We start from the raw sequence: 25,281 nt of genomic DNA, 5'->3' as shown, positions 1-25,281 counted from the left end.
TGTGTGTGTGTGTGTGTGTGTGTGTGTGTGTGTGTGTGTGTGTGTGTTGGGTGGGGTTTGAGGAAATGACTGTGGCTGTCTCTTTGACAATCTTTTATAATGCCTTTCCCATTCTCTGCATTCCTTGTTGCCATTCAAGGTGATTTCTCAGGGAATGACAGAACGAACTCAAGGGGTGAGTGGCGTCAATCCACTCTCTTCTCGTTCCCATGCCTTGCTTCAGATTCAGCTCAGAGATTTAAACCAGCAGATAACTGGAAGGTGAGACAAAACTGACTTGATGCAAGCTTCTGTTGATTCCCTCGGCTGCAGTTGCTCTAACAAAGCCTGCTAGGATTGTTATGAAAATTGGTGAAGAAGGACAGTAAAAGCATAGTTTCATCACCTATAAATCAAAGGACTTTTTTTAAAAATAAATACCTAATTTCCAAGAAGTGCTACAGTTTCATTTGTTTTGGGATTAAAATGTGTTCAAATCTGATGCAAATTTGTTAATGAGTTTTATGCTGTTTGATTTTATAAGATGTTTTTTTATTTATTTATTTTTATTATTTCTTGTAGATGGCCTTTAAACCCAGGCCTCCAAAAAGATTTACTGGTCATGTCTGCTTGTATTTTGTTTAAATCTAAGCATTTTGTTCATTGCAGTCGACCAAAATCAGTGATGGTGTAAAACGGGAAGGGAAGTTCTACTTCCATCAAATTTTGATCTTTTAAAATCAAAAAGAAAACACCCTCAAAGCACCATTATGACTAAGAAATGACAACATTTAAAGATTAAAAAGCAAAACCATCAGTTAACTGGTCTGAACTTGTAAGCATGAGGACTGAAGTGAACTGATGGGCTTGACAGCTTCCCTCATGTTCTTCAATGTATAATTTCACCCAACACTTTACAGACTTTCTGATGAGTTTGTCCTTTTTGAGGCACAAACTGAGTTCAGTATAGCACGAGGACATTAATATTTGAGTATAATGACTGGACTTAGTGATGTGTTTGTGTTTATGTGGGCAGGATGTGGTTTGTGGACCTGGCAGGAAGTGAGAGGGCATCTGATGCCAAAGAACCAGACAGACAGACTCGTATGGAGGGCGCTGAGATCAACCAGAGCTTGTTGGCTGTACGTTATATCAGATGTCATATTCAGATGTTTACATATATGATCTGTTTTCTTTAATTTAACCATTTCACCCCTCAGCTCAAGGAATGTATCCGTTCACTGGATAAAGACGAATCTCACACACCTTTCCGACAAAGTAAACTTACTCAGGTAAAGAGACTGATGCCAGTATATACAAGTGTGTAAACAATTTCATTTTAAACAGCTTTATTTTCACTTTAGGTTTTGAAAGACTCATTTGTCGGTGACTCAAAAACATGCATGATAGCCAACATCTCGCCGAGCCACCGGGCGACAGAACACTCACTGAATACACTGAGATATGCAGATCGGTAAGTTTGTTTACATGAACCGGCATATTGAGGGAATTTTGAAATATTTGTATTTTTATGACAATAATTCTATCTGGGATGGCATATGTGTTTTATTTTATAGTGTGAAGGAATTGAGGGGACAAGGTGCGCTAAAGCAGAAAAAAAGATGTGAGGCAGGCGTATCCTCCAAACATGATGTGTCCAACAATAACAAGAGTCAAAGCGATGTTGGTGTCCAGAAAAAGACTAAATTTAAGACACAAAGTGTGACTTTTGGTCCCGACAAACCTGCAGTAAGGTTACACACAGAGGGCACAATTCTCTGCTCAACACCCAAGAACAGTAGATGTGGACAGAAAACACAATCAAAGAACAGAAGAGGAATAGGACCTGAGCATGTTACATCTATTAGAGGTTGGCTGTCAACTGGTGACAGCAGGCATTGGAGTAAAAGAGCAGATGAAAAGGAGGGTAGGAGGATTGAAAATGTAAGGTCTAGAAGCTATTACAGTTGTGTTCATGAGAAAAGTACCAGGGCACCATCGGTGTATGAACAACAAACCAAAGGGCAGCAAAATAAGGAAAAAGCCGTCGCAAGTTATTTGGCTTTTGCTAAAGTACAATCTGGAGTCCAACTCAGAGAAAAAGAGACTCACCTACTCAACACAAAAGGTAGAAGAAAAGAGCAAACAAAATGGATAGAATCAAGAGGACAAACAGAGAACCTCTACAGTTGTAGAAGTACTGAAGAAGAGATGCAAAGACAAAGAGATTTACTTCATGATGATCATAAGGAGAAAATGAGACATCTGAGACAGTACCATCAGCAGCTGCAGCAGTTTTCCCCTTCACAAGCTTCTTCATCTGTTCATCTCCTCTCATCATGTCCATCTTTCTCTTCCTCCACTCAGGGCTCCCTGTCGTCACTCGTGCACTCCCCTTACTTGGCACATGTTACTCAGATGGATCATAACTTGAAAGGTTTTTCAGATATATACACAGACAGGGTGGAGGTTGATTTTAATAGAAGACAAATTCCTTTACTCAGTGAGGAGGCTTTTGCACAAAATGAGACCTTTTCGAAGTACTGTACGAACAATGATGTGGATGGTGGTGTAAGGGAAGATCGGAGCATATGTAAGAGTGAAAGTGAGAGACTGGTTGAGGCAAAGAACGTCAGGAGAAAAAACAAGCGGTGTGCTTGGGCAGCAGAGGAAGAGATGGAGTCTGCAAACAGAATGACAAGTGCACCTCCAACAAATATAGAGGCACAGCTGGATTCAGATGACAGAACAGATCTGAGTGTGGAAGGGCTGGTTGCATCAGATGCTCCTGATAATGGAGTGTGGAGCGCTGGGCAGACAGAAGCAGCTGATGACTACAGCAGCAGCAAAGACAGCTGCTTTAGTCACCCGTCTTTTGTGTCACAGCATCAACAAGCTCTTGCAGAAAGACCTCTTTCTCCAGTACTCATTTCTGACAACAAATCTAATAAACAGGACTGCAATATCCTTATTTTACCATTTCAAAATCTTTCAGAAGCAGTACCGCCAAACTGTGCCAGTAAAATACCTTTTTCACACGTTCAGGCACGCACATCGCCTGTCACAACCATCATGACGTTGACTGAGTCATTTAACAAGCCTTCAGAATGTCCTGTTCACACACAATCAGGTAACCATCCAGACTTCAAAGCCAAAATGTCTGTTCTTTCTCAAGATGAGACTTCTTTGGAGCCCTTTAGCTACACTATGGACCCCCTGAACATCTCCTTGTTTCATGTGGACCAACAGCCCACTACAGCCTCATTCATCCACGGGCACACCAGCAATACCTCCCTCTGCAAACGTAAAAGTGAGAACGAAGAAGGTGGTGCTGGAATAGAAAGTTTCTTGGGTTTTGAAATGGAGAGGGAAATTGTAGATGATGAGGATGCAGAAAATACCCCGTCTTTTTCAGAGCGTGCTAAGATCTCCCACTCTACTGCACCCAATACATCTGACACTTCTGGGTTTACACTGCTGTCCCTTCATGATGGAGAGAACAATCAGAAAAATCAGCCAACTTTAGATCACAAAGCCTCTGCATCTCAAACTCGCCATCAAACACATCTCACGTCACTTCCTATCCAGCACGTTGAGGACACCAACTCATTCACTGTGTCCAAACGACCACAACATGCACATGAAGAGCACAAAACATCATGTTCCATTACAACACGATTAGAAAATGTCTCAGGCCACTTGAAAATAGCACATTCAAATCAGTCAAGCAAGACAACGGAGCCAAGTGGTCAAGAAAGCAACAGTAATCAACAAATTAGGCCCACAATCCATCAGTTTACCATGGACAACTTGAACCATGCCAAGTAAGTACAATACTCTTTAGAACAAGTGAAAATGCTAGTAACGGCACTTACCGAAGTAAACTTTTGTTTTAGATGGTGTGTCTTTGAGGCCCACTTGGAGCAGCTAAAGGAGGTGAAAGCTTTGTGTCATAAAGAGGGAAAGCTTCTTAGCCAACAACATGATATGGTTAGACGAAACACATCCTCAGCTGAAAGTTCAAACAAGTTATTCTCCTTTCATGTAACTTTAAATTTAAAACACCTTGCTTTAAATCTCGTCCCTGCTTGTATTTCCATATAAAAGGCATTTGGAGAATACGTCCACAAGCTGGCAGAGATCCTGGAGAGAAAGGCAAGATGTGTACACAGCATGAGAACTCAGCTGCAGCCATATCTGAAGTCCATTTTGTTGAACCCCTCAACACAAGGAGATAATCCTGATTCAACTGTGTAAATGAAACATGTTTTGTTTTTTTATTTGCACAGTTTAGATGTTAAATTGTGTGTAAGTGCAGAGTGTGTTTTGTCAGTTTGATAAAATGATCTGTTTATTTTATTGTATTCTATTTTAATGGCTTGATTTTTTTATGGGGATTTGTCAAACTTCCCTTGGTGTGTGCCAGATCAAGACAAGTGTTTCTAAAGAGAAATTTGACTAAACGTGTTTCCTCGTTGTGTCAGGAATAGCTATATGTGGAAGAATGTTAAAGAAAAAGCTTGTCTGTTATATTGGTGCATAATGTTCAGTGTTTGATTCAAGTTTTTGTAATTGTTCATCTCAGGACATACTATTACACAAAGTGATAGACATTGTCTTAGCTGTTAAGATTAATGAAGTGGAGGAAGGTGGGAGTGCTGTACTTCCACAACCATCCCAACATTTTTGTTGTTGATCCGGGGATTCAAAATGGCGACTTATCTGAATATTTAATGCACTGTATGAACAAAAATGTTTGATTGCATTTAATTTGGAAACATTTCCTCACAGTCATTTAATCAGTCGTCTTATTTGCTTTCTGGACTTTTGTTTTGCTTTGGTTAATAAAATGGCAAATTTTGAATACACCCAACAGACACTTCAAGAGATAATCTTGGTATTTGACTTAGTCTGATATTTGAGTGTTAAAGTGATTTTATCCAGAGTGGATAAACCAGACAAGCCCATTAATCTTTTGTTTGAGACAAAACTAAAGAAAGAAACTCTCAATACTGATCAAGCTGTTTACTAACCAAGTTTTTGGTGTGACACCTACAAGATTTGGACTTTTTATTTAAGTAGAACATTTGTTCATCAGTTCATTTGTTTCAGCCAATGGACTTAATTTATTCTTACTGGAAGATGTATCGAGAACACAATTTTAGTGTATTCAGTTTATGGGCAAATGGAAAAAATATGGTGTAAATATTTAGTGTTTTGCTCACTCTAACTGCAAATAAGCTGTATAATAATTGTAGATCATCACTGCAGCATGATTTATCAGGAATTTTAATTCATACATGTACTGAAAATCAACTGTGGGACATTAATGTCCCTCACACAAACTTGTGCTCCTTCAAAAACAATTATTTGTAACTGAAGTCGGAACTTAAATGTGGCCATATCAATACATTAAATTTATTCTTATTTACCTAAACTTTGAGAGAAACTTGTGTGCTTGTTGAAGGTATTGTTTTGCTGCATGAGTCACCTTTTATTGAAAATGTCAACAGCCATAAATTTTGATATTTTCCATCAGAATTTGTATTCAGATTTAGATGGGTTTTAACTGAGTAGTTGTAAGTTAACTTTCATTCAACCTTTATTTGTACAGGTTAGTCCCATTGAGTCTCAGAGACTCATTTACAAGAGAGACCTGATTTTAGCAAAGAGTGATGACAACAATAGAAAACAAAGACACCAGTAGACAATCATTAAAAAAATACAAATTGAGAAGAACAAATAAAAGAAAATGTATTTAAAAAACAGCTAGGTTTTCAATTTTAAGTATTGTACGTAATAAATAAAAACACTGTGACGCGCAAGGTATTGTAAAAGCTTTATAGACTGGCAGCACTGTTTACAATTAGACATATCCCACTTGTTGTCTAGCGATGTGAGGCGAGCATGCACCCACGGGAACGCGTACGTCCAGGCCACGTGACCTGCTTTGCGATTCTCGGTTGGTTACTTGGATCCACTTCACTACGATTAACTACGGCGAGGGGTCACGTGACAGTAACTGCTGCTGCTGTTGCTGCTAGCTGCTGGCTGAGCGAAGCGTGTTAGCAGGTAAAATAAATACATGTTTTATATATGGATAGGGTTGGAAATTCGCGACAAAAGATAAAGAATATCGACTTGTAGAGTTGGTTTTATTGTTGGGAAAACCGTTGGACCGACTTACGTTCTTTGGTGGTTCGCGAACTAACTCGAGCCCTGTCTATTGAACGCCGCATAATGTGGATGGGCCGTTCACATGCCGGGGCTGGTATCAAAATAGTTGCATAAGTGAAGTATAGCTTGGGGAGCTACTCGCATTTTAACAAATATAATTTAGCCACGTTCAAATTTTTTTTTTTTTTTTTTTGAGAAATAGGTATTGCCTGTTGTGACTTTTGAAGAAACCATATGTTCGTTTAGGTTGTTAGCATGCGGCTAACATTAGCTCATCTGTCGGTTAACACAACAAAGGGCTCATCGTCGGAACACAGACGCAGATTTGTTTTCTCTTCCTGCCTCGGTAAGGTTGAGCAAAAACCGTAACTTTCTTTGACAGCTGAAGAAAAGGGTGATAGCGCTAATCCATTTTCAAAGATTTGTGGCAAATTGAAAGGATTTTCCTGGGAATTTCACACGGATGGAACAAAGACGCGTAGTTAGCCCGGCTACAGCTACCCACAGGGCTAGGTTACCTAATCGAGCGTCAGCTTGTGTCGGTTATATTTTGTACCGTCGGTCAACCGAAACTTCCACGGTTGTGTTGTCCAAGTAAAATATAAATAACAAACATTGGTATTAACGTGAACTCTCCAGTTAACGGGGGCTGGTGGATGTCGCATAACATAACTTTTGAGTTTTCTGTCAGTTACCTTAAATTTATTATACATTTGTGCCATCTCACACAATTGTTACTGTTTTTAATTACCGTTAGTAATGTAACTCAGTGGTTCGGTGCTTAACATCTCGACTGTTTGAGATAGTGTACTATTTTGTTTTGAACACATTTCACTAATGTTTGTGGATATTCTCTCATAGATAAGTGGCAAAAGTGTTAGCTCTTATAAATGCTGGTGCGTACAGAGACGGTGTTTTTGTGTGGGGGAAAGGGAGGGAGAGCTGTAAAATGACACCGGACAGTCCCCTCTTGGCTGGCTAAATTTAACTTGGATGTGGGGGGCGACAGTTGGTTATAGTCTTACATGGTATAGAACAGTGAGTCTCAGACTGTACAACACTAGCTCATTTGCTCAACACTGTTTTTTTATGGATGCAGCCATGCAATGTGATCATCTTCTCACTGATTGATTCACACTCTTAACTCTCTTTCTCTTTCAGATTTTTCTATTTTGTACATACATTGTTTTGTATATACTGTATATGATGACTTCAGTGGTCAGCAATCAGACCAGAGGGTCCCGGGACAAGCCGCTGCCCACCTCCACACCAACATCACAGCCACAGAAACAGATACAGGTGAGCTTTTACTGTTGTATGTTTAGTTGCTTACCTTTGGCTGTTTAAATGTTATGGGTCTGGCCATGACATATGCAAATACAATGTATAGATGCTTTTTCTCTTGCCTCTGAAACCTTGTTTTGTTCTACTGAACTTGTTTAAAAGTGATGGTACTGCATGCTCCTAATTAATTTCTCTCTGAACCCTGTTTACTTGCCAGGCCACAGCAGAACAGATTCGTCTTGCCCAGGTGATTTACGACAAAAATGATGCTGACTTTGAAGACAAGGTCAAACAGGTTTGTGCATGCACAGACATTTAGAAAAAAAGCCATCTTTGGTAGAATTTGTTCCTAGAAATTTAAAACACTAAAGCCCTTTTTGGTATTTGGTGTCCTAATGTCTTATCACGTTTTTGACATTCAGTTGATTGAGGTAACTGGGAAGAATCAAGATGAATGCGTGGTAGCCCTGCACGACTGCTTTGAAGATGTTAACAGAGCCATCAATTTTCTGCTGGAGAGCACTTCTGACACAGTATGTGCATGTACAAAGCATAATTCATCTTCATATACTCAAGTCTTGTTTTTGAATTGGTATATTGGTTCTTTTTCTGTGTTGCAAAGAATATGTACATAATAATAATTATTATTGTTTAATAATTACCCAGATTAATTTTTATTGCGCCTATGTCACTCATTTGTTAACTTCTTCAGAACTCTTGGGAGACTGTGGGGAAGAAGCGTAACCTTGGTAAAGAAGCCGGACCTTCAGATGTAAAAGAGAACAGGGCAGATGTAAAAGAGAACAGAGAGAAGAAAGCAGAGAGAGAGGTCAGTCGTGGACGTGGAGGGTCCAACAGGAGGGGCAGAGGAATCAGCCGGGGTCGTGAAGGTATGAAAAGTAAAGGCAGGTAAAATATCATGGTTTTGTCTGTTTGTCATAAGGTTTTGATTTGTTGAAACATTACGAACACTTTTAGGAAAATTTGAAAAATAATAGACTAATTGCTTCTTAACTTCCTTACTTTGTTTCCTGTTGGGTTCTAGGCAGGACCGAGGAGAATGGGTTTGATGTGGCTCCTGGAGAAAGGGGTGGTGATCATGGACGCAGGGGCCGTGGCAGAGGTAACATTGGAATATACCGTTTTTTTTTGTTTGTTTGTTTGTTTGTTTGTTTTTTCCAAATACAAAGTTGGATAGCATTCATTTTGCAGAAATCTGGGGATACCACTAACATCGCTTAGAATTGCTTTCTAGCTGATATTCTGTCACAAATATTTGCTTATTGATATTTTTTTATCTGCTGAAGTCCGTTACTTTTTTAAAAGTGCTTCATCAGAAGTTATGCTGCAGTATTCCAATCACTGACAATTCTGTTTTTCTTGATTTCAGGGGTAGGAGGTCGTGGCAGAGGAAGAGGAGCTGCTGGTAACAGATTCTCTTCTCAAGGGATGGGGTAAGTACATTTGCCAAGTTTGAGTTTTAATATCAAAAGTGAACTATTATGTTTTTCTATACTTGTTATAAGGACATTTTTTCACAATAAAATCAACTTTCCGAATCTACTTTCTGTAAAGAAAATACCGGTAAATATTTACCTTATCTACTTGAGTTTACAGCAAAAATTGACAACATATTTTTCACTTATTGTTTTGTTTGTTCAGCCTTCAGTTTTTTTCCTTTTCTCTTGTTGTTCACCTTTTCCTCTTTTCTTCCCCCAGTACTTTTAATCCTGCTGAATACAGTGCAAACTCTGGAGCTCAACAGGAGAACTGGGATGGTGAAGGCAATGAAACTGCTGAGGGAACTGGTAAATAACAAAAATAAACACAAAATAAGATGCCATATTGGTTCCATGTCCTGCTTTTGTTTTTAGAATGGCTTATGATTTCAATCTAGTGGTCAATACCAGATTTCCATATTTATAGTACTAGGTATAAAACAAAAGTATATTTAACACAGGAGCAGTAAAAAAAATCTGCAATTTAAACTTTATTTCAACGTAGTGAGAATAACTTGGCTGTTTTTGTGTTTTTCTTAGGTACATGGGGAGGCAATACAGAAGAGTGGACTTCAGAAGACTGGAATGAGGATGTAAGGCATAAGCATATTTTAATGGTGTGAAATGAGTTTACAATGTGTAGAATACTTAATTAAATATTCATGCATATAAAATATTAAGAATTTTCAGTCATATATGTTAAACAATTTTATCAGAAACATTCTTGGTGAATTAAAAAAATTCAAGATAAAAACAACATATTCTTGGTGGATGGAATAAAAATGTTCACTCCTTGGTTACAGTTTCTATATTGTTCCAATCGTATTGGTTATCTGTAATAATACATACTAGGGGTGTAACAGTACGCTAAAATCACATTTTGGTTCGGTTTAATTTCAAGGAGGACTCGGTTTGGTTAATTTTCGGTACAAAAAAGACCAAATGAAGACTTACAAAACATTTATTTTGAAAATATGCCAAGTAAACGATATGTTTGTATAAAAATAAATAAAAGCAACCCATTTAGATGATATTTTAAATAAACAGCACTCTTTACAATAAATATACTAACAATAATGAAAATCTTAATAAATACATTAACAGTCAGAACCAGAACAATAAGCAGCAACAGACCATTTACAATCTAACTAATCAAGTTTTAAGTTTTTGGTCAAAAAGACCAACTTGTCCACATTTTCTGTCAAAAGCACAGATCTAGTTGCAGTGACATTCTCTCCAGCGGTGGAGAAAACCGCTCACTTAACAACAGGTAGCAGGAATAAAGAGGTAGAGCTTTGCTAATTTTGCAGTGTGTCTGTATTTGGCCCCATTACTCACAACCTCTTGGACCTGCTTCCACAAGTGGGACAGGTCCCTGGAAAAGTTCAGAGTTCACTCATCACAGACTTCTTAGCTGGAGGTGATCTCTGGTGGATTTTCCTGAACAGGAAGACTTATAATTTTCAATTAAAAAAGTTAATTAGATAATAATAATAATAAAAGAACAATACCTCTTCTTGAACGGTTGTTATGAGGTGGTTGAATCTCTCGGTCATCATCAGGGCAGGACTTTATAATAATAATAATAATAATGAATTTAATTTGTAACACACTTTTCATTAACAAAAATCTCAAAGTGCTACAGAGTGCAACTAAAATCAATGATAAAATCAACTAAAATCAGTGATAAAATCAACTGAAATCTGTGATACAATCAACTGAAATCAATGGTAAAATCAACTAAAATCAATTATAAAATCAACGAAAATCAATGATACAATCATGTGGAGGCAGAATAGGCTTGCTTAAAAAGAAAAGTCTTTAAGCCTTTTTTAAAGTCAGTCAGTCACTTTAATCTGGTCCAGGGCTTGTTGACAATATCAGTTTTAGCTTTTTCATAAATTGCTGCTACAACTTTTTTTGGCTGAAGTGTTGACGTGATAGGATGTCGTAGTGGGGCTCAATAACTTTAAAGCCGGTGCATTAACAACATTCAGACATAGATCCAGAGCTTTAAAAACTCCTACAGCTTATGTTATTGCTCTGGACCGATCTGACTTACCTGATAAAGATTGTTTAAATGCTGCTGTTATTGGTGTTTGAAAAAAGCTGCTATTCTGTAGAAGAGACGTTCATGTTCGGATGATGTTGTTTCAAGAGCGTGAACAAGTTAGACGTGTTGCTGCTGCAGATCCACTCTTGATGAAACAACATTGACACACGGCTTTGGATTTGTTCACTTGTCTTTTAACAAGAAAGCCATAATGTTCCCAAACAGGAGACTGCAACGAGATGCTAGGTTGCTAATGCTACGCGTGCTGCAAGATAATAGCGCCGTGCTGAAAAACGCTTAGGAACTTTAGTTCCGCGGCGCATAATCTCGTTAATAAAATTTAATGAGTGAAAAAATAACTGAAACGGTACGCACGTGGACCGAACCGAACGTGCTGTACCGAAACTGTTCAATACACCCACATGTACGTTACACCCCTAATACATTCTGTTTCATAACCACAAGGAGTTGTTTTGGGTTGGAAAGATTTTAGTAAATTAATTTGTTACCCCTTTCCTAGTTTATAGATAGGGTAAAAATGATTCTGAACAGATCATTGACGCATTTTCTGGATTTAATGAATATGTCTCTAGGACTTAGTTTAACAAAAAAGTGCTAATACATGTACCTCGTTTCAGCAGTAATCTAAAATAATCTGGCACACCTTTTTATTTTCTTACTTTGTTTCAATATACTGTAGTTGATATGAAAGCTCTGCTAACTAGACACAAAATTGCAAAATTCATTAATAAAATTAATGGAGCCTCAGACTTTGCTCATCTTTCTTTTTTACCACCACTTTAGTTGTTTTATTTTTATGTATTGCCAGTGTCATCAAGTGTGGGTTTCAGGTTCAAAGTAGCATAGATCTGATATTTATCCTATTCAGCACTACTCAAGATCAGATGAAACAATATTAGTAAATAGATTTTATTCAAATAATAATAAAAAAAATCACAAGTCCTAAAATATCACATTTGTGCAGCTCGGGTAAATCTAAGAAATCAGGTGATTGTATTTGTGTCTTCTCACAGTTGTCTGAGACCAAAGTGTTTACTGCCTCTTCTGCTCCAACAAACAACATTGTTCCAGGACGAAAGTAAGCCATCTCTTTCTCTTGCAAAAGCTGCATAAAACACCGTTTATAAAAAATGTCTCCATTTCTTCTCTTCAAATCTTGTTTAACCACTTGTTCTTTTCTGCTCTCTTGTGACTTGCTTTTCCTCAGTGTGGACTTCTCTACCCTACTGCCAAAGACCGGGGGCACTGTAGGAGGTTCTGTGGACCCTGACTTGGGAGCGATAGTAGATGGTCACTCTTCAGAGGATTTGGGCCAAAGCCTGGTGTTCACCAATTCTCATCACAATGGGCGCAGTGCACCACACAGTTACGCACATGCCACAGCCAACAGTTATGCCCATGCTGCCTCTGCTAACACCACCTATGCAATGGTATTCACAATATGCACTTTGATCTGTGCAAGAACTAGTGTTTGTTGATGGTACTAATCTAGAGCAGTACTCGGTACTGAGTTTGTTTTTTGTCTGTGTTTTCAGTCTTCAGTCATAGGTTCTGGTTTTGGATCCCTGAATGTACCTAAGCAGGCACCTGCTGCTGACATTCGGACATCGGAGCACCTAAATGGTCCTCGGCTTGGTCAGAGAACTAGTCAGATGGTGGCGACCACCTCCAGCAGTAATGTGTCCAAAGAATCAGGGCCACCTCCAGTGCAAAATACTGCTCCTGCCCCCTCCCCCTCTGCAGATACCATGGTCCAAAGGGTAGAGAACAGCCCCGTTATGTCCCAAAGCTGTAAGGATCTTAAAATGCAAAAACCGTGGCTTACTAATAAACGTGTAATCTGAGACAACTGTATTTATGCTGATTGTTTTTTCTAGTGGAAATGAAGATTCAACCAGAGCCATCAGCAGTGCTCAGCCAGCTGGCTCAAAGGCAGCAACAGTCCTCCATTCTTACGACCACAGAGCCTCTGGGCCTGTCTCAGTCACACGCACCACAGGTCCCAACACCACCAGGTAGATCTGACCTTCAGACCAGTGTCTTGATGTGCTGCTAAATACATGAGAAAACTTTACTGAATATTATGTAACATTTAGGCTGCAAGATAAATCTAAATTTGTTTTCTAACAATAGCTGCTGGATTAAATTTTAGAAAATTGTGTTGGGTGTTCCACAAAAGAAATTTTGTGGATTGCAACCAGAGTTCGTGATATGCTAAAATATAAATAATACACACACTTGTGACCAGTTGCTTCCTCATCAGATCATGGTACCATCACCATCTTCATTCTCCTCTGACAATTGTTTGAGACATACTGAGTTTTTTCTCTTCTCTTAAATTGCTTTGAAAGTACATGCGTTGTATTGAATTTTCAGGCCATGAGTCCTCCATCCCACCTGTAAGAGATGGAGCTTCTCCTGGAGGCAAGCAGCCAGGTCTGGAGTTTTCGATCACTGAGGCCCCCCAGCGGCAATTAAAGACACAGAGACGCAGAGCACCTCCTCCTTCAAAGGTCAGTTCTAGTTATAGCTGAATGTTTGTTTACAGAAAATATAGAAAGGCCTCCTTCAAAAATGGTTGAGTAATGTTAGTTGTAAAGTCAGGTAGTACCTAGATGTCATTAACTTTACATAATGTATACAGAAAACATTATTTGAGGATAGACATGCATATATAATATTTCAATGTTGAACCATACACTCCATGACTTGCTAATAAAGTTTTGCAGCTTTTTTTTTCCCCTTAAAGGAAAAATAATTTTTAGCATTTTGTGTTTGCCTTCTTTTCACAAGTCTATACAACACATTTGTGCTCTACTGCAGATTCCATCATCAGCTGTGGAGATGCCTGGCTCAGCGGATGTATCTGGTCTGAATGTTCAGTTTGGAGCTCTTGACTTTGGGTCTGAAGCTGGTAGTGCAGCGGCAGACATGTCACAGCCTGAGATGTCCAGAGAGCACACCCCTGCCATGGCCCAAACAAATATACCCACTTCTGCACCTGTTTCCACACAGCAGCAACAAAGCAGCATTTTCCCCAAACCAGGAGCTATGAGGTACATTCTTTAAAACAAAGAGTTTAAGTTAATGTTTGTATGTTTTTAATGTTTGCACGTTATTTAGAAAATATTTGAAGATGCAGAGCAATTTTCTAATGGGTTGGCTTAAAATTTACACCTACTTTATTATGTTCATCTTAAATTACTTTTAATGTTTTAGTCTCCCATGAATGATTAAGAACACCTTGATTTCATTTGTCTGGCTTCTTTTGCATTACAGTTTTGCAGGATTATGCGATTAGGCGATCTTGTATTTGCCCTTGACTGTGTGTGTTCTTGTCTGTTTGCAAAATATCTCATGAACCAATCAACAGATTATGAAACTTCCAGAAAGTAATCATTGGATACACAACTACAGTTGATGAACTTAAGTCAAGCCAATTCAGGATTGCTGCCACAGCTGATCAAACTTATCAAACATAAGAATGGCTATAATCCAGTCAGTTTTACAGATATTCAGCTGAAACTGAAATTGGATGTGGTAAAAAGCTGAGAGTCATCCCCAAGACTCTGTGACACCTTACATAAATTGTCGAGATTTAACCAAAGTGGCTAAAATGGTCATTTCTCAACAAAGGGTGAATTTGGGTTAAAACTCTGAGGGGAAGCATTACGTCATGGGATATTTGATCTTTAATTCAATTTTTTATTTGTTAGGTAGAACTAAAATATAAATATTGTGGGTGGTATTTTAAGCTTATTAAAGTTAATTAGAGCAGACAAGAGTAATTTAATGAAAACGTGTGTACCAAAGGACCATGTCTGGGTTGCATCCTTCCCTCCGGAGTTTGTTTTAACATCCTCACAACTGTGTGTTTGTCCTGTGAACAGTGAACACATGAGCAGCTTACCCTCAGCTGTATCGGATGGCAGCTTCCCATCACCATCTATGGGGTTACCTAGTGCTGCCCCCTCCTCTTCTCTTGGCCTCCCCAGTGCAGCAGCAGCTTCTTCTGTTCCTACAACAACCAGTCGTGTGGAGAACAGTGGTTCAAGGTCCCTGCCTCCCCATCTTGGCTTCTCTCAGGGCAAAGATGTCCCATCAGCTTCTAGTGCACCTCTAATGGTGAGGAACTTTATTATGTATGCTTAAAAGTCCTAAATGAGAAAATATACATTTTTAATAAAGCTGGTTTTTTTTTTTTTTTAAGTTTCGTTTGTCTAGTGTATGGCAACATGAATTATAAACATTAAGACTTTGAATATTTTATCTCATCATAGAATGGTTACAGTGGTATGAAGACACAGAGCACACAGGAAGGTAAGTACTTGTAAATAAACACAAAAATGCTTAAATGTATTTAAATTTATTTTATTTATTTATGGAGAGCTTTTAAAGACCGACTAAGATAAAATGTGCTGAATGCATGTGGTGGGAACTAAAGTAAAATGAACGAGATTTGTCTTCTCACAATTTGTCTTGTAACTTTAGCACATCAGATTAATTTCTTTAATTTTTTTTAAATCAGTTACATCGTCATCAAGAACAATAAAATCGGAGTCTACTGTTATGAGCAGTGACGGCAGCTCAGGCCATCATATCCCTTCTCCTGCAGTTACTCCTTCTCACTCAACGGTCTCGTCGCTTAGCAGGTAAGGGTCGTGTCAGTCATGTGACATTTATCCTGGAAATGATGTTACAAGCGCATATCTCAATCCTGCAATGTGGAAATAAAGTTCACTGAATCTCCTGTCTTATAATCTAATCACACTCTTCCTGTATTTGTAGTCATGTGAGCAGCTCTCTCTCGTCTGGATCAACTCTCACCACAAATTCCTCCCTTACAGTAAGATGTTTTACCCAACTAGCGTTTTGTCATTACTTTAGTCAAATATAGCGCGTTTACTTGTGTAGCAATGTTACTGGCTTGTATTTTCAGTGAGTTCTTTGAAAAAAGTTTTAAATGTTAAGACGTCATTTCTTAAACACATGTTGCTAATGTCCTGTTCATTTAGATAACCAATGAGGACAGCAGCAACAACCTCCACTCCTTTTCAACATCAGCCAGTCAAGTTGTATATCCCAGCGCTCCTCTGAGTGCCAGTAGTTCGTCCAGCAATGGTCTGCACCAGACAGGAGGACCAGGACTTACTGCAAATGGCACAAACCCCACAGTCCCAGCTGCAGGCAGCCGCACAGCACCCCAACTCGCCACGACTTCTGGTGCGGTCTGGACCACTTTCACACAAAAATTAACCCTGTTTAGGACTTATTAAATGTCCTTAAACACTGTTCAGTTTCCTCCACCCCCACACATTTTACCATAGGCTACTTTTACATTCAGCAAAGAGTACTTAGATACATGCATGTTATGTTCACTGTATTTATGGAGCAGCATAAATAAACTGTTCTTCCTCTTCTTCAGGTAAAGCTCCTCCCAACCTGGCCCAAGGAGTGCCCCCTCTCCTGGCCAACCAGTACATTATGGGCCCTGGTGGCTTGCTTCCAGCTTATCCAGTAACTACTACCACTTTCCTAATCATTTATTAACTTGTTTTTATAAACTGTTGCCTAGTGTTTGCTTAATGAGAATTAATTTTAATTGATGGGTTTTCTTAGTCTTTAATGTACTTTAAAAAGAGCAAATATAGATATAAAATATAACGACAAAAAAAAAAATCCTAAATGTTTTTCTGAACAGTAAGTTTTATGTAATTTCAGAGACATCAAATTTTAATAGTAACTTGTACCAAAGATTTGCAACTGTTATTATTTCCTGTTCACTGAAAGTTCAGTATGGTTTGTTTTAAAAAAACAATCTTATTCTTAAAGATGACAATCTGTTGTCTTCACTCCAACAGCAGATCTATGGATATGAAGACTTGCAGATGCTGCAGTCTCGCCTTCCTTTGGTAAGTCTATTAGTTTGTTATAGAGACGCACCATCTAAACAGCCAAACTTCAGTGTCCCAGACTTTAACACACAGTACTCGCCAGAGCCTTTGAATTTTCACATTAGGCATGCAGTTGGCATAACCAACAAGAATACAATCAGTAAAGAGATGAACGAGGAAGAAAATTCACCTAAATTGAGTAAACATTTTATAAACAATATAATTAAAAATTTTAATAAATGTTTTTGTTTTTCTTTGCATACCTGTCACTTTAGTTTGAGTTTTTCTATATAGAATTTATCTTGTCTCAAAACTGACATTTTCCTCACTCCATTTCAGGATCAAGGATTAGCATGTAGTTTACAGAATCCAAAAAAAAGTATAAAAACAAAACTGGACTCACTTTCCATTCGGGAGGCTTTATCAATTCATCTGTAGTTTACAGAACTTAAGTCAAATTTAAAAATTCAACCTTTTTTTAAGCAAATATTCTTGCTTTAGGAATTCCTGTTTTTTTTTTTTTTTTTTTTTTTTTTTCCCAAGTTTCATTCTCACATTATTGCTTATTTCTTTATTATTTTATAACTTCATTTATTTTTATTCCACTCCTACCATTTTATGTTATGGTTTAGATTAATTTATTTTGTGGTTTAAAACACAGATCTTAACTTTTTTATGTTTCAATCCAACTTTATTTGTAAAGCACTTTTACACACCATTAATAATAAAAAAAAGAAACGTAAAATACATCAAATCTGAACTAACAATAAAATCTGAATAAACAATAAAGTCTTTACAATCAGGTAAAAATTAAATAAACTCGATCCATTACAAAGTGGTGGGTTTTAAGACGAGTTTTAAAAACGGACAATGAAGAGGCCTGTCTGAGATGGAGGGGCAGCTCGTTGCACAGTTTAGGACCTGCTGCAACAAAAGCTCAGTGCCCCCTGAGTTTGGTTTTAGGGACCCTCAGGAGCAGCTGGTCAGCTGATCTGTGAGCAGGAGGGTTTGTAGGGATGCAGCAGTTCAGGAAGGTAGGGGGCCATTCAAAGATTTAAAAACAGAATTATTTTAAAATGGATCCAAAAACGCAGGGACAGTAGTGGCATGAGGAACAAATGGGGGGGAATGTGCTTATGTTTACATGTAACAATTAAGAGCAGCACTACAGCATTTTGGACCCTTTGTAGTCGGGCAATGGAGGACCCACTAACCCCCAAATGAAGTGTTGCAGTAATCCAGCCGGGTGGTGACAAAGGCATGTCATAAAATGTTTTATTGGAATGACGGGTTTAGTTTGGCCAGCTGTCTCAAATGATTTAAATTTCTTTGGACTGAACTGATCTGGCTGTCTAATTTAGGTTCTACCTGTTTAACTGGTGGTGTAATTATTCATACAAAACCAACAATATAACAGTGTCTTTGTTTTGTCCAAGGTGTTAAAAGTGTTTTTTTTTTTTTACTGATTGAGTCTTCTGTCCCGTATTTTATATACTTACTTGTTCATTTGTTTTCCTAAGCATGACTTCTATGGTGTAACATTCCCTGGTGCTACGGCTCCGATGCCTGGAAGAGATGGCCTGCCTAATAATCTTTATTCTGGTAATTAAAGTTTTGTTTGTGATTGATGTACAGTTACTCTCTACCTTATATAATTATGTGTCTGTTCAAATGTCATTTTTATAGCAGTTATTTTTATAGCAGTTATTTTTGCATGTTTTGAGGATATGGCAGCAAGAATTGTAGCCATTTAAACCATTAACTGACTGTTCCTAATAGACTTGGGCCCTTTGGTTACTTGATAGTTTGGTAAGAAAGAGTTTTTAATTCTCCGTCTTGATTCATTCTCATGTTTTTTTTTTTCTTTTTCTTTACCAAAAAAAAAAAAAAAAACAATTCAGGTGAGGCAACAAAGTTTGGCAGGAATGACTCTTCACCTCCAGCACCCCCAACCAGCTTGTCTACAGCTGGGGTGCAGTCCCAGCCCCAACAGACACAGCAGACAGGGACACAAGGTCCAGGGCAGAACCAGAACCAGGGTCAGCAGACACAGAACCAGGCCTTCCTCAACCCTCCTCTGCCACCAGGCTATGGATACACTGGTAAGAAAATAAATCAGTGTTATGTTAAATAAATTACATGTAATTTCCAAATGGCTTATTAAATTATCATTTATTTACTACATCAAAGGTCTGCCATATTACGCCGGTATGCCTGGGGTTCCCTCAGCCTTTCAGTATGGCCCTACCGTCTTTGTGCCTCCAGCTTCGGCCAAACAGCCTGCAATGGGCCTGGCCAACCCCTCCAGTCAGTACCACCAACAGCATCAGCCCAGTTACGGGCAGCATGCATATGGCACAGGTAAGGCGAGGACGAGGCTCTTTCTGACATGTTTTATAATTAACTCATTAGTACAAAAACAGCACATTTCCCCTCAGCTTAAATAATAGATACATTTTCAATAAACGATTACAAATCTTATCATAGACGTTTACTGAGTTTAGTGTTTTGAGATATAGCTTCTAGTGATATTTATACTTTATACTGTCATGGGCAAAAAGGCAGTAATAGGAGTATAAAGAAAGGAAGAAAGACTTACTGCATGTGTGTGTTGGGGCGTGTTATCTCTGTTTTTTTAATTTTGCTTATGCTGCTTGCATAGCTAAAACCCACTGCTAAAGTTGGACTCGGCTCAATATACACAGCTGCCTTTGTAGTCAGGTTACCTTACTATCTCTCTCCGGCTCCATCTTCTCTTCACATCCACCTTTTCTTGGTCTTCACCAATCTGTTTCTCATCTCCCTTCTCCTCCCTCCTTCTTTCCTCGCTCCTCTTCTGTTCTGTACTCTTCCTCTTCCTTCAGCCTTTGATGACCTGTCTCAAGCCCATGGTGGGGAATACAATAAGGCAGGGTACGGAGGCTCTGCCCAGTCACAGGCCAAGTCAGCAGGCAGCGGCCCAGGGAAAGGTACATAAAACACATCTGCATACAGAAAAAAATATTTATACCAGTATATAAAATCTGGGAATTTTTTTTTTAAGTATGATCAATTTTATGGGCATAGGTGTGTAAATGCATGCCTCTGATTACATATTGATGTACAGTGGTGCATGCTAAAGGATAAGACCGATTAAAACACGCCTTTGCAGCTCCTCACTTGATATGCTTCTTCCTACTGGCTGGCACCTGTAACACTAACACAAAAACATACATTTAGGATTCGCTATTAGCAGTAGACTGATTACAGCTTCTATTAATGTCTTGACATACTACTTCATATCCCTCCCCATTCCCTTGGTTCATATTTTTTATTTTAATGCTCTAATAATTTTTCTGTCTGTCCTTCTGCCTCTTGTTCATTCTTCTCTCAGCAACAGGATTGTCAGGACCGGGTACCAGTGGTGTAGTTCCTGACATGGGAGCTTCTATATACAGCAAAACACAGGTGTTTATGTTTTATGTTTAAAAGAGGCCGAGTTGATAAGAGTTGTTTTTTATTTATTGATGTATTTATTTTTAGATTTTGACAGTGCTTTGTGAAGAATAGATGTTAACTTTGAGTGGGGTGTCACTTTAACAAATGGACTTGAGAAGTGCCAAAAAGACTTTGACCACTTTCTGGTAAAAACAAGAAAGTGTTGATTCTTCAATTGCACATACACTTGAATAAAAAAAATAAAAATAAAAAAAAATTTTAAATTCATTTACCCTTTTTTGTAACGATCTATAGTACTGGTTGTTTTAAAGATGCATGTTATTTTTGCACAATTAATAAATAAAAAAGCAGTGACAAACCTAAGAACACTGAAGCAAATGAATTTTGAATTATCTTGTCAGTCAATTTTATTTATAAAGCACATTTAAAAACAATAGGTTATTTTCAAAGTGCTGAACACTAAAAGAACGGCAGAGATGAAAAGAAAAGACTACCATACTTGCTGCCGTACACGTCGCTCTGCCGTATAAGTTGCATCAGTCCAAATATGTCTAATAAGGTGGGAAAAACAAATATGTTGCGTCACTGTATAAGTCACATCTGTTATGCATCACCGCTGACCACCCGGAAATGTGGGCCGGTGTTGTGCCAAAAATCGATAGCTGCCAAATGGCAACTTTAGGAGTGTGCACGGGAGGACTTTAACAAGAGTAACACATTAAAACAAGTATTTGTTTGCTCGAAAATATAGTAAAGGTGTGTCTTATGTTTAACTTTTCCTTAATAAATGCACTTTAATGGTCAAAATAGCTTCGTTTCAAAAATCGATTCGCGGGAGGGCATAGAGTGAGGACTCGCTGTGCATTTCGTCGAAATTTAACAAGATTAACACCTAAAAACAATTGTTTGCTTGACATGACACTAAATGTGTGTCTCAGTTGAACCTTTCCTTAAAAAATACACTTTAATGGTCAAATCAGCTGCATTTCACCTGGGCGGCCCGGCGAAATGCAGCTGATTTGACGTTTGCTCCAGGAGTTCCGGAGCGAGATGAAGGTGGCTCGATATGACAAGCCAAGTGTCTCATTAATATTCACTTTTACCTATTAATGAGACACTTGGCTTGCCATATTAGTTGAGTGCCCTCTAGCGGCTGAAAATGGTAGTGTTCAATATTTTCCATGTCAGAATGAATGAAATCGTCAGATCGCAGCCAAAAATTGGGTTATAAATATGGAAAAAACTTAAATAAGTCGCTTTGCCGTATAAGTCGCAGGGCTTGCTAATTTATGCAAAAAGGTGCGACTTTTACAGTGAAAAGTATGATATAAAACAAATTGATTTTAAATCTTACTTTAAATTCTCTTGTTCTTAAAAGAAATGATCCAGTAAAAACCTGGCAAGATGTGAAAGATAAATCTGGCATATGAGTTGATTTGTTGATTTGTTCAAGTTTTGGGTTAATGTATTTTTAAGAATAATTTTGATTTCAGAAATACTTTTTTTTTTTCTTGTCAAATTGCTGTCTGTTATTTATGGACAAAATCAAACAAAAATATTGGAAAGAACTAGAGAACCGGTATGCGTCTTTGCAACAGGCTGCTTGAAGATACTTTTAACACAAAATTTAGTTCATCCTTTCAATTCAAGCGCTTTCTGTTAGAGAAAAATATTCTCTCTTGACTTGTTTAACTTGCTAATAAAAGAACTGCACTTGCTGGCAGGAGAAGATTTTTTTTAAATCGATATTTACTTGCAAGGTCGGATTTTCAAGACTGGTTACAGGAAGTACACACATGAAGACCAGTCAGGAGCTGTGTGAAGCTTGTTTTTATACACTTATCAGTACAGCTGACCCCACAGCCTTGAAGGCATCCTTGAAGCGACATTTGCACGCTGCAGCCTCACCCACCTCCCCATCCAGCTCTCTACTAACCAAACATATGGTTCATGGGCAGAGTTAGCATTCTCAGCCACAGTAGTTAAAAACATCCATAAACTTTGACCAAAAATTCCTTAGCACTTTCGTTTATAATAACTTGATCATAATATGCAACTCTGGGTTTTAGGAACTATAAATACTCAGGAACTATATTAAAAATGAGAGAAAAAGCCACCAAAGTTGAGAGAATAATTTAGACTTTCAAAAAGCCTGATCTCTTTAGATTAAAGCAAAAGTCTGGATACAAATCTGAACATGGTTCAGTGCTGATTTATTAGTGTACAGTTAGTAATAATAACCTTGTGTTCTTCTTGTGCTCCTCAGTCATTTGACAAGCAGGGTTTCCACACAGGGACCCCACCTCCCTTCAGCCTGCCTTCAGCACTGGGAGGGACAGGGCCCATAAACCCTGCGGGTGCACCTGGCTATGCCCCTGCACCCTTCCTGCACATCCTGCCTCCACACCAACAACCCCACTCCCAGCTGCTGCACCACCATCTCACACAGGACGGACAGGTAAACGAAGCACGCCTCACATTCTGCCCTCTCAGGCTGACAGAGTAATTTTAAATTCAGACCAAGTTTAAAACATTCACCTTAAAATGTTGTAGGATTTTTTTGGGTAATAATAAAACAATGCGCTGTGAACTTAGGAAAAGTTCATTAACCTAATCAACTTCACAGACTAGAATGTTGGTAGCCTGGTCTAGAAAATTAAAAGCTGAACTCGGACAACTCCTAATCCATTAGAACATAATTTGACAAATGTATAAGAATTTTGAAACGGTAGAGTTCTCTCTTGAAGTTGTGATCACTATAAGGTTCTTCAAATTTAAATGGTGGGGAAAATAAATAAAATCTAACCTCTGGGTCATTGCAGGGTGGTCCTGGTCAACGCAATCAGTCCGGCAGTATGCAGCAGAAAACCCAAGGCAGCAAGTCCAGCTATGGCAGCTCCCCATACTGGGCAAACTGAGGAATACTTCCCATTCCCCTCTCCCCATAAGGCTGTATGCGCGTGCATGAGCGCGCATGTGTGTCAAGCAAACAACAACTAAGCGAACACACACACACACACTATCCTCCCATTGAGCATTTATGCTCTCCCCACCTACCCAAGTCCTCATAAGTCTTTTGGGTTCTCTCTTCCCCCTCTTTTCAGAATTGGTTGTACATGTAAGATATTTATGTATGTATTTATATATACAAATATATATATACTGTATATGTAATAGTAGAACATGAAACGTGGTATTGCATTTTATTTTTGAAGGACATTTGTTTACTTTTTCAAAACTGCAGGAAACAATGTTGCATTATAAAAATGGATTGACAAAGATGAGCATGTGGAGTGATAGATCAGATTTTCCTGGGAAATCTAGGAAAACAATGGAGCAGTAGCACTGATTGCATATGAGGACACTTCAAGTGGGGGGTGGGGTTTATAATTAACTGCATCTTTCTCCTTGTTTTTTTTCTTTATTTTTTATCTTTTTACACAACTCCTTCAATGGTCAAATTCATCTCCATTTAACTTAATTTTGTATCTTCCTGTTTCCTCCCACTCCTGGACGCTGCCTACTCGCTGTGTTGACATCTTCTCTTTTTAAAAACAAACCTGCCCAACCAGTTTTTATATTTAATTTAATTTTAACCATTATTTCTCTCCAAATAAAGTTCTGAGCAGTTTGGGCTCTTAACATGTCTTTTTGTGTTTTCTTGATGCATTTTATTTATTTTATTTTTTTTTAATCTTTAGCAGATGGGAAATGATGCAACAGAACTGTTTGTGATACAGCAGCATAGCAGATTGGAAAATAATGCTATGCTTTTCTAGTTGTCTTTTGTAATGGCTTTGTATATTGAAACTTATCAGCCTTTTTTGATTACATGACATCCGAGGTGTATAGATTGAAAAGAGGCCCACTCATTTCAAGCTCTGAAATCAATCATAAACTGGTTATCCTGAATATCAAATGGTGTCGTTTCAGTTTACTCCAGTATTTATAGATATGTTGAAGACAAACGTGATTGACCTAATTAGGTTGATCAAAAGAACTAACTAGGTAATTAATACCTTCAGTCACTTCAGCTCTTTCTATATGTTTATATAAACACAATAGTTGGCATTTGGTAACTCTTCCAAAGGTTTGCTTTAAACTTGCGTTAACCAATATGAGAAACGTATTGTGATTTTTTTTTTTAATTTGTCGGGTCAGCTTTTAGTTGGCGAACTAAATATTTAACATATTCAGAAACTAAAAACATTGGCACAAACAAACTTGACCATACATTTGGTTTTTTTGTTTTATTGATCATGGAAAAGAAACTAGTTATTTTATTACTTTATTTGTGGTTTTAGACCTTAGTGGCACAATACACAGCTTCTGTTTAAATTAACTTTTACAGTACAAATTTTGGATTTAATTTGTGTGCGTGTGTGTGTGTGTGTGGGGGGGGGGGGGGTGTCAATATTCTGAAGCATTTTTTTATGTAAGATTTTCTTTAATTCTCTTACCAATTAAAAGTTGTGAGTTTTGCCTCCAAACGTTATTATATGGATCTGAATTTAACCATTGTGGCAAACAGGTTGACATGTTTTGCTATATTTTAAAATGAAATAGCCACGTGGCAATCCACCTTGACCAAGACTTGCAATAAATCATCACAAGACACCTTAAAACAACACATAAAATTATTAGTAAATTAAAAAAAAAAAAGTGTAAAATGTCTCATAATAAGGCTAACTTTGATGCTTGTTCATGACTTGAAAAGCATTTTTTGAACAATAAAAAACAACTATCACATTTTAAGATATAAGTACACAGATAATAAGAACATAAATGGGGAAACCAAATGTTCTTACTGACTTTTTTACATTTTTATTTTTTAGATCAAATAAAAGTTTAAAATTTGCCTCCACAAAAATGCAGCATTTCTTTTGTGAGGGAAAATAAGAGGTGACAACAGTCAGTTAATCATTCGGAGTAATCC

At 38.0% G+C, this 25,281-nt stretch overlaps 1 protein-coding gene across 3 annotated transcripts; it reads left to right on the top strand.

The window, feature by feature from the left end:
* The first annotated feature begins 5,964 nt into the window (after positions 1-5,964).
* LOC119413950 (ubiquitin-associated protein 2) lies at positions 5,965-23,987 on the top strand. 3 transcript variants are annotated; one of them, XM_037681025.1, is made up of 29 exons: positions 5,965-6,051; positions 7,318-7,455; positions 7,658-7,735; positions 7,863-7,973; positions 8,153-8,330; positions 8,486-8,563; positions 8,831-8,894; positions 9,160-9,248; positions 9,480-9,532; positions 12,027-12,091; positions 12,221-12,443; positions 12,549-12,804; positions 12,891-13,028; positions 13,390-13,526; positions 13,837-14,069; positions 14,904-15,138; positions 15,294-15,333; positions 15,542-15,665; positions 15,802-15,859; positions 16,029-16,236; positions 16,439-16,530; positions 16,875-16,925; positions 18,428-18,509; positions 18,809-19,009; positions 19,098-19,268; positions 19,772-19,876; positions 20,281-20,354; positions 22,612-22,803; positions 23,168-23,987. In XM_037681025.1, exons 2-29 carry the CDS (start codon positions 7,360-7,362, stop codon positions 23,261-23,263), a joined length of 3,528 nt encoding a protein of 1,175 aa, XP_037536953.1. In that variant the 5' UTR covers positions 5,965-6,051; positions 7,318-7,359; the 3' UTR covers positions 23,264-23,987. The 3 variants fall into 3 exon arrangements, with proteins under 3 accessions (XP_037536953.1, XP_037536952.1, XP_037536954.1); XM_037681024.1 differs by having other exon boundaries at positions 8,153-8,349; positions 8,490-8,563; XM_037681026.1 differs by lacking the exon at positions 19,772-19,876 and having other exon boundaries at positions 8,153-8,349; positions 8,490-8,563.
* The last annotated feature ends 1,294 nt before the right edge of the window (positions 23,988-25,281 follow it).

This window comes from Nematolebias whitei, chromosome 8 (genome assembly GCF_014905685.2).
Source record: "Nematolebias whitei isolate Nwh7 chromosome 8, NemWhi1, whole genome shotgun sequence".
Taxonomy (NCBI): domain Eukaryota; kingdom Metazoa; phylum Chordata; class Actinopteri; order Cyprinodontiformes; family Rivulidae; genus Nematolebias; species Nematolebias whitei.
The sequence above is the reverse complement of the archived record's forward strand: the minus strand, read 5'-3'. Positions and strand labels throughout refer to the sequence as shown.

Coding starts and splice junctions, on each gene's coding strand:
- LOC119413950 (XM_037681024.1), top strand. CDS start 7,360: ATGATGACTTCAGTGGTCAGCAATCAGACCAGAGGGTCCCGGGACAAG. Junction 13,029..13,389: donor ACAGGTCCCAACACCACCAG/GTAGATCTGACC, acceptor TTGAATTTTCAG/GCCATGAGTCCTCCATCCCA. Junction 20,355..22,611: donor CTATATACAGCAAAACACAG/GTGTTTATGTTT, acceptor TGTGCTCCTCAG/TCATTTGACAAGCAGGGTTT.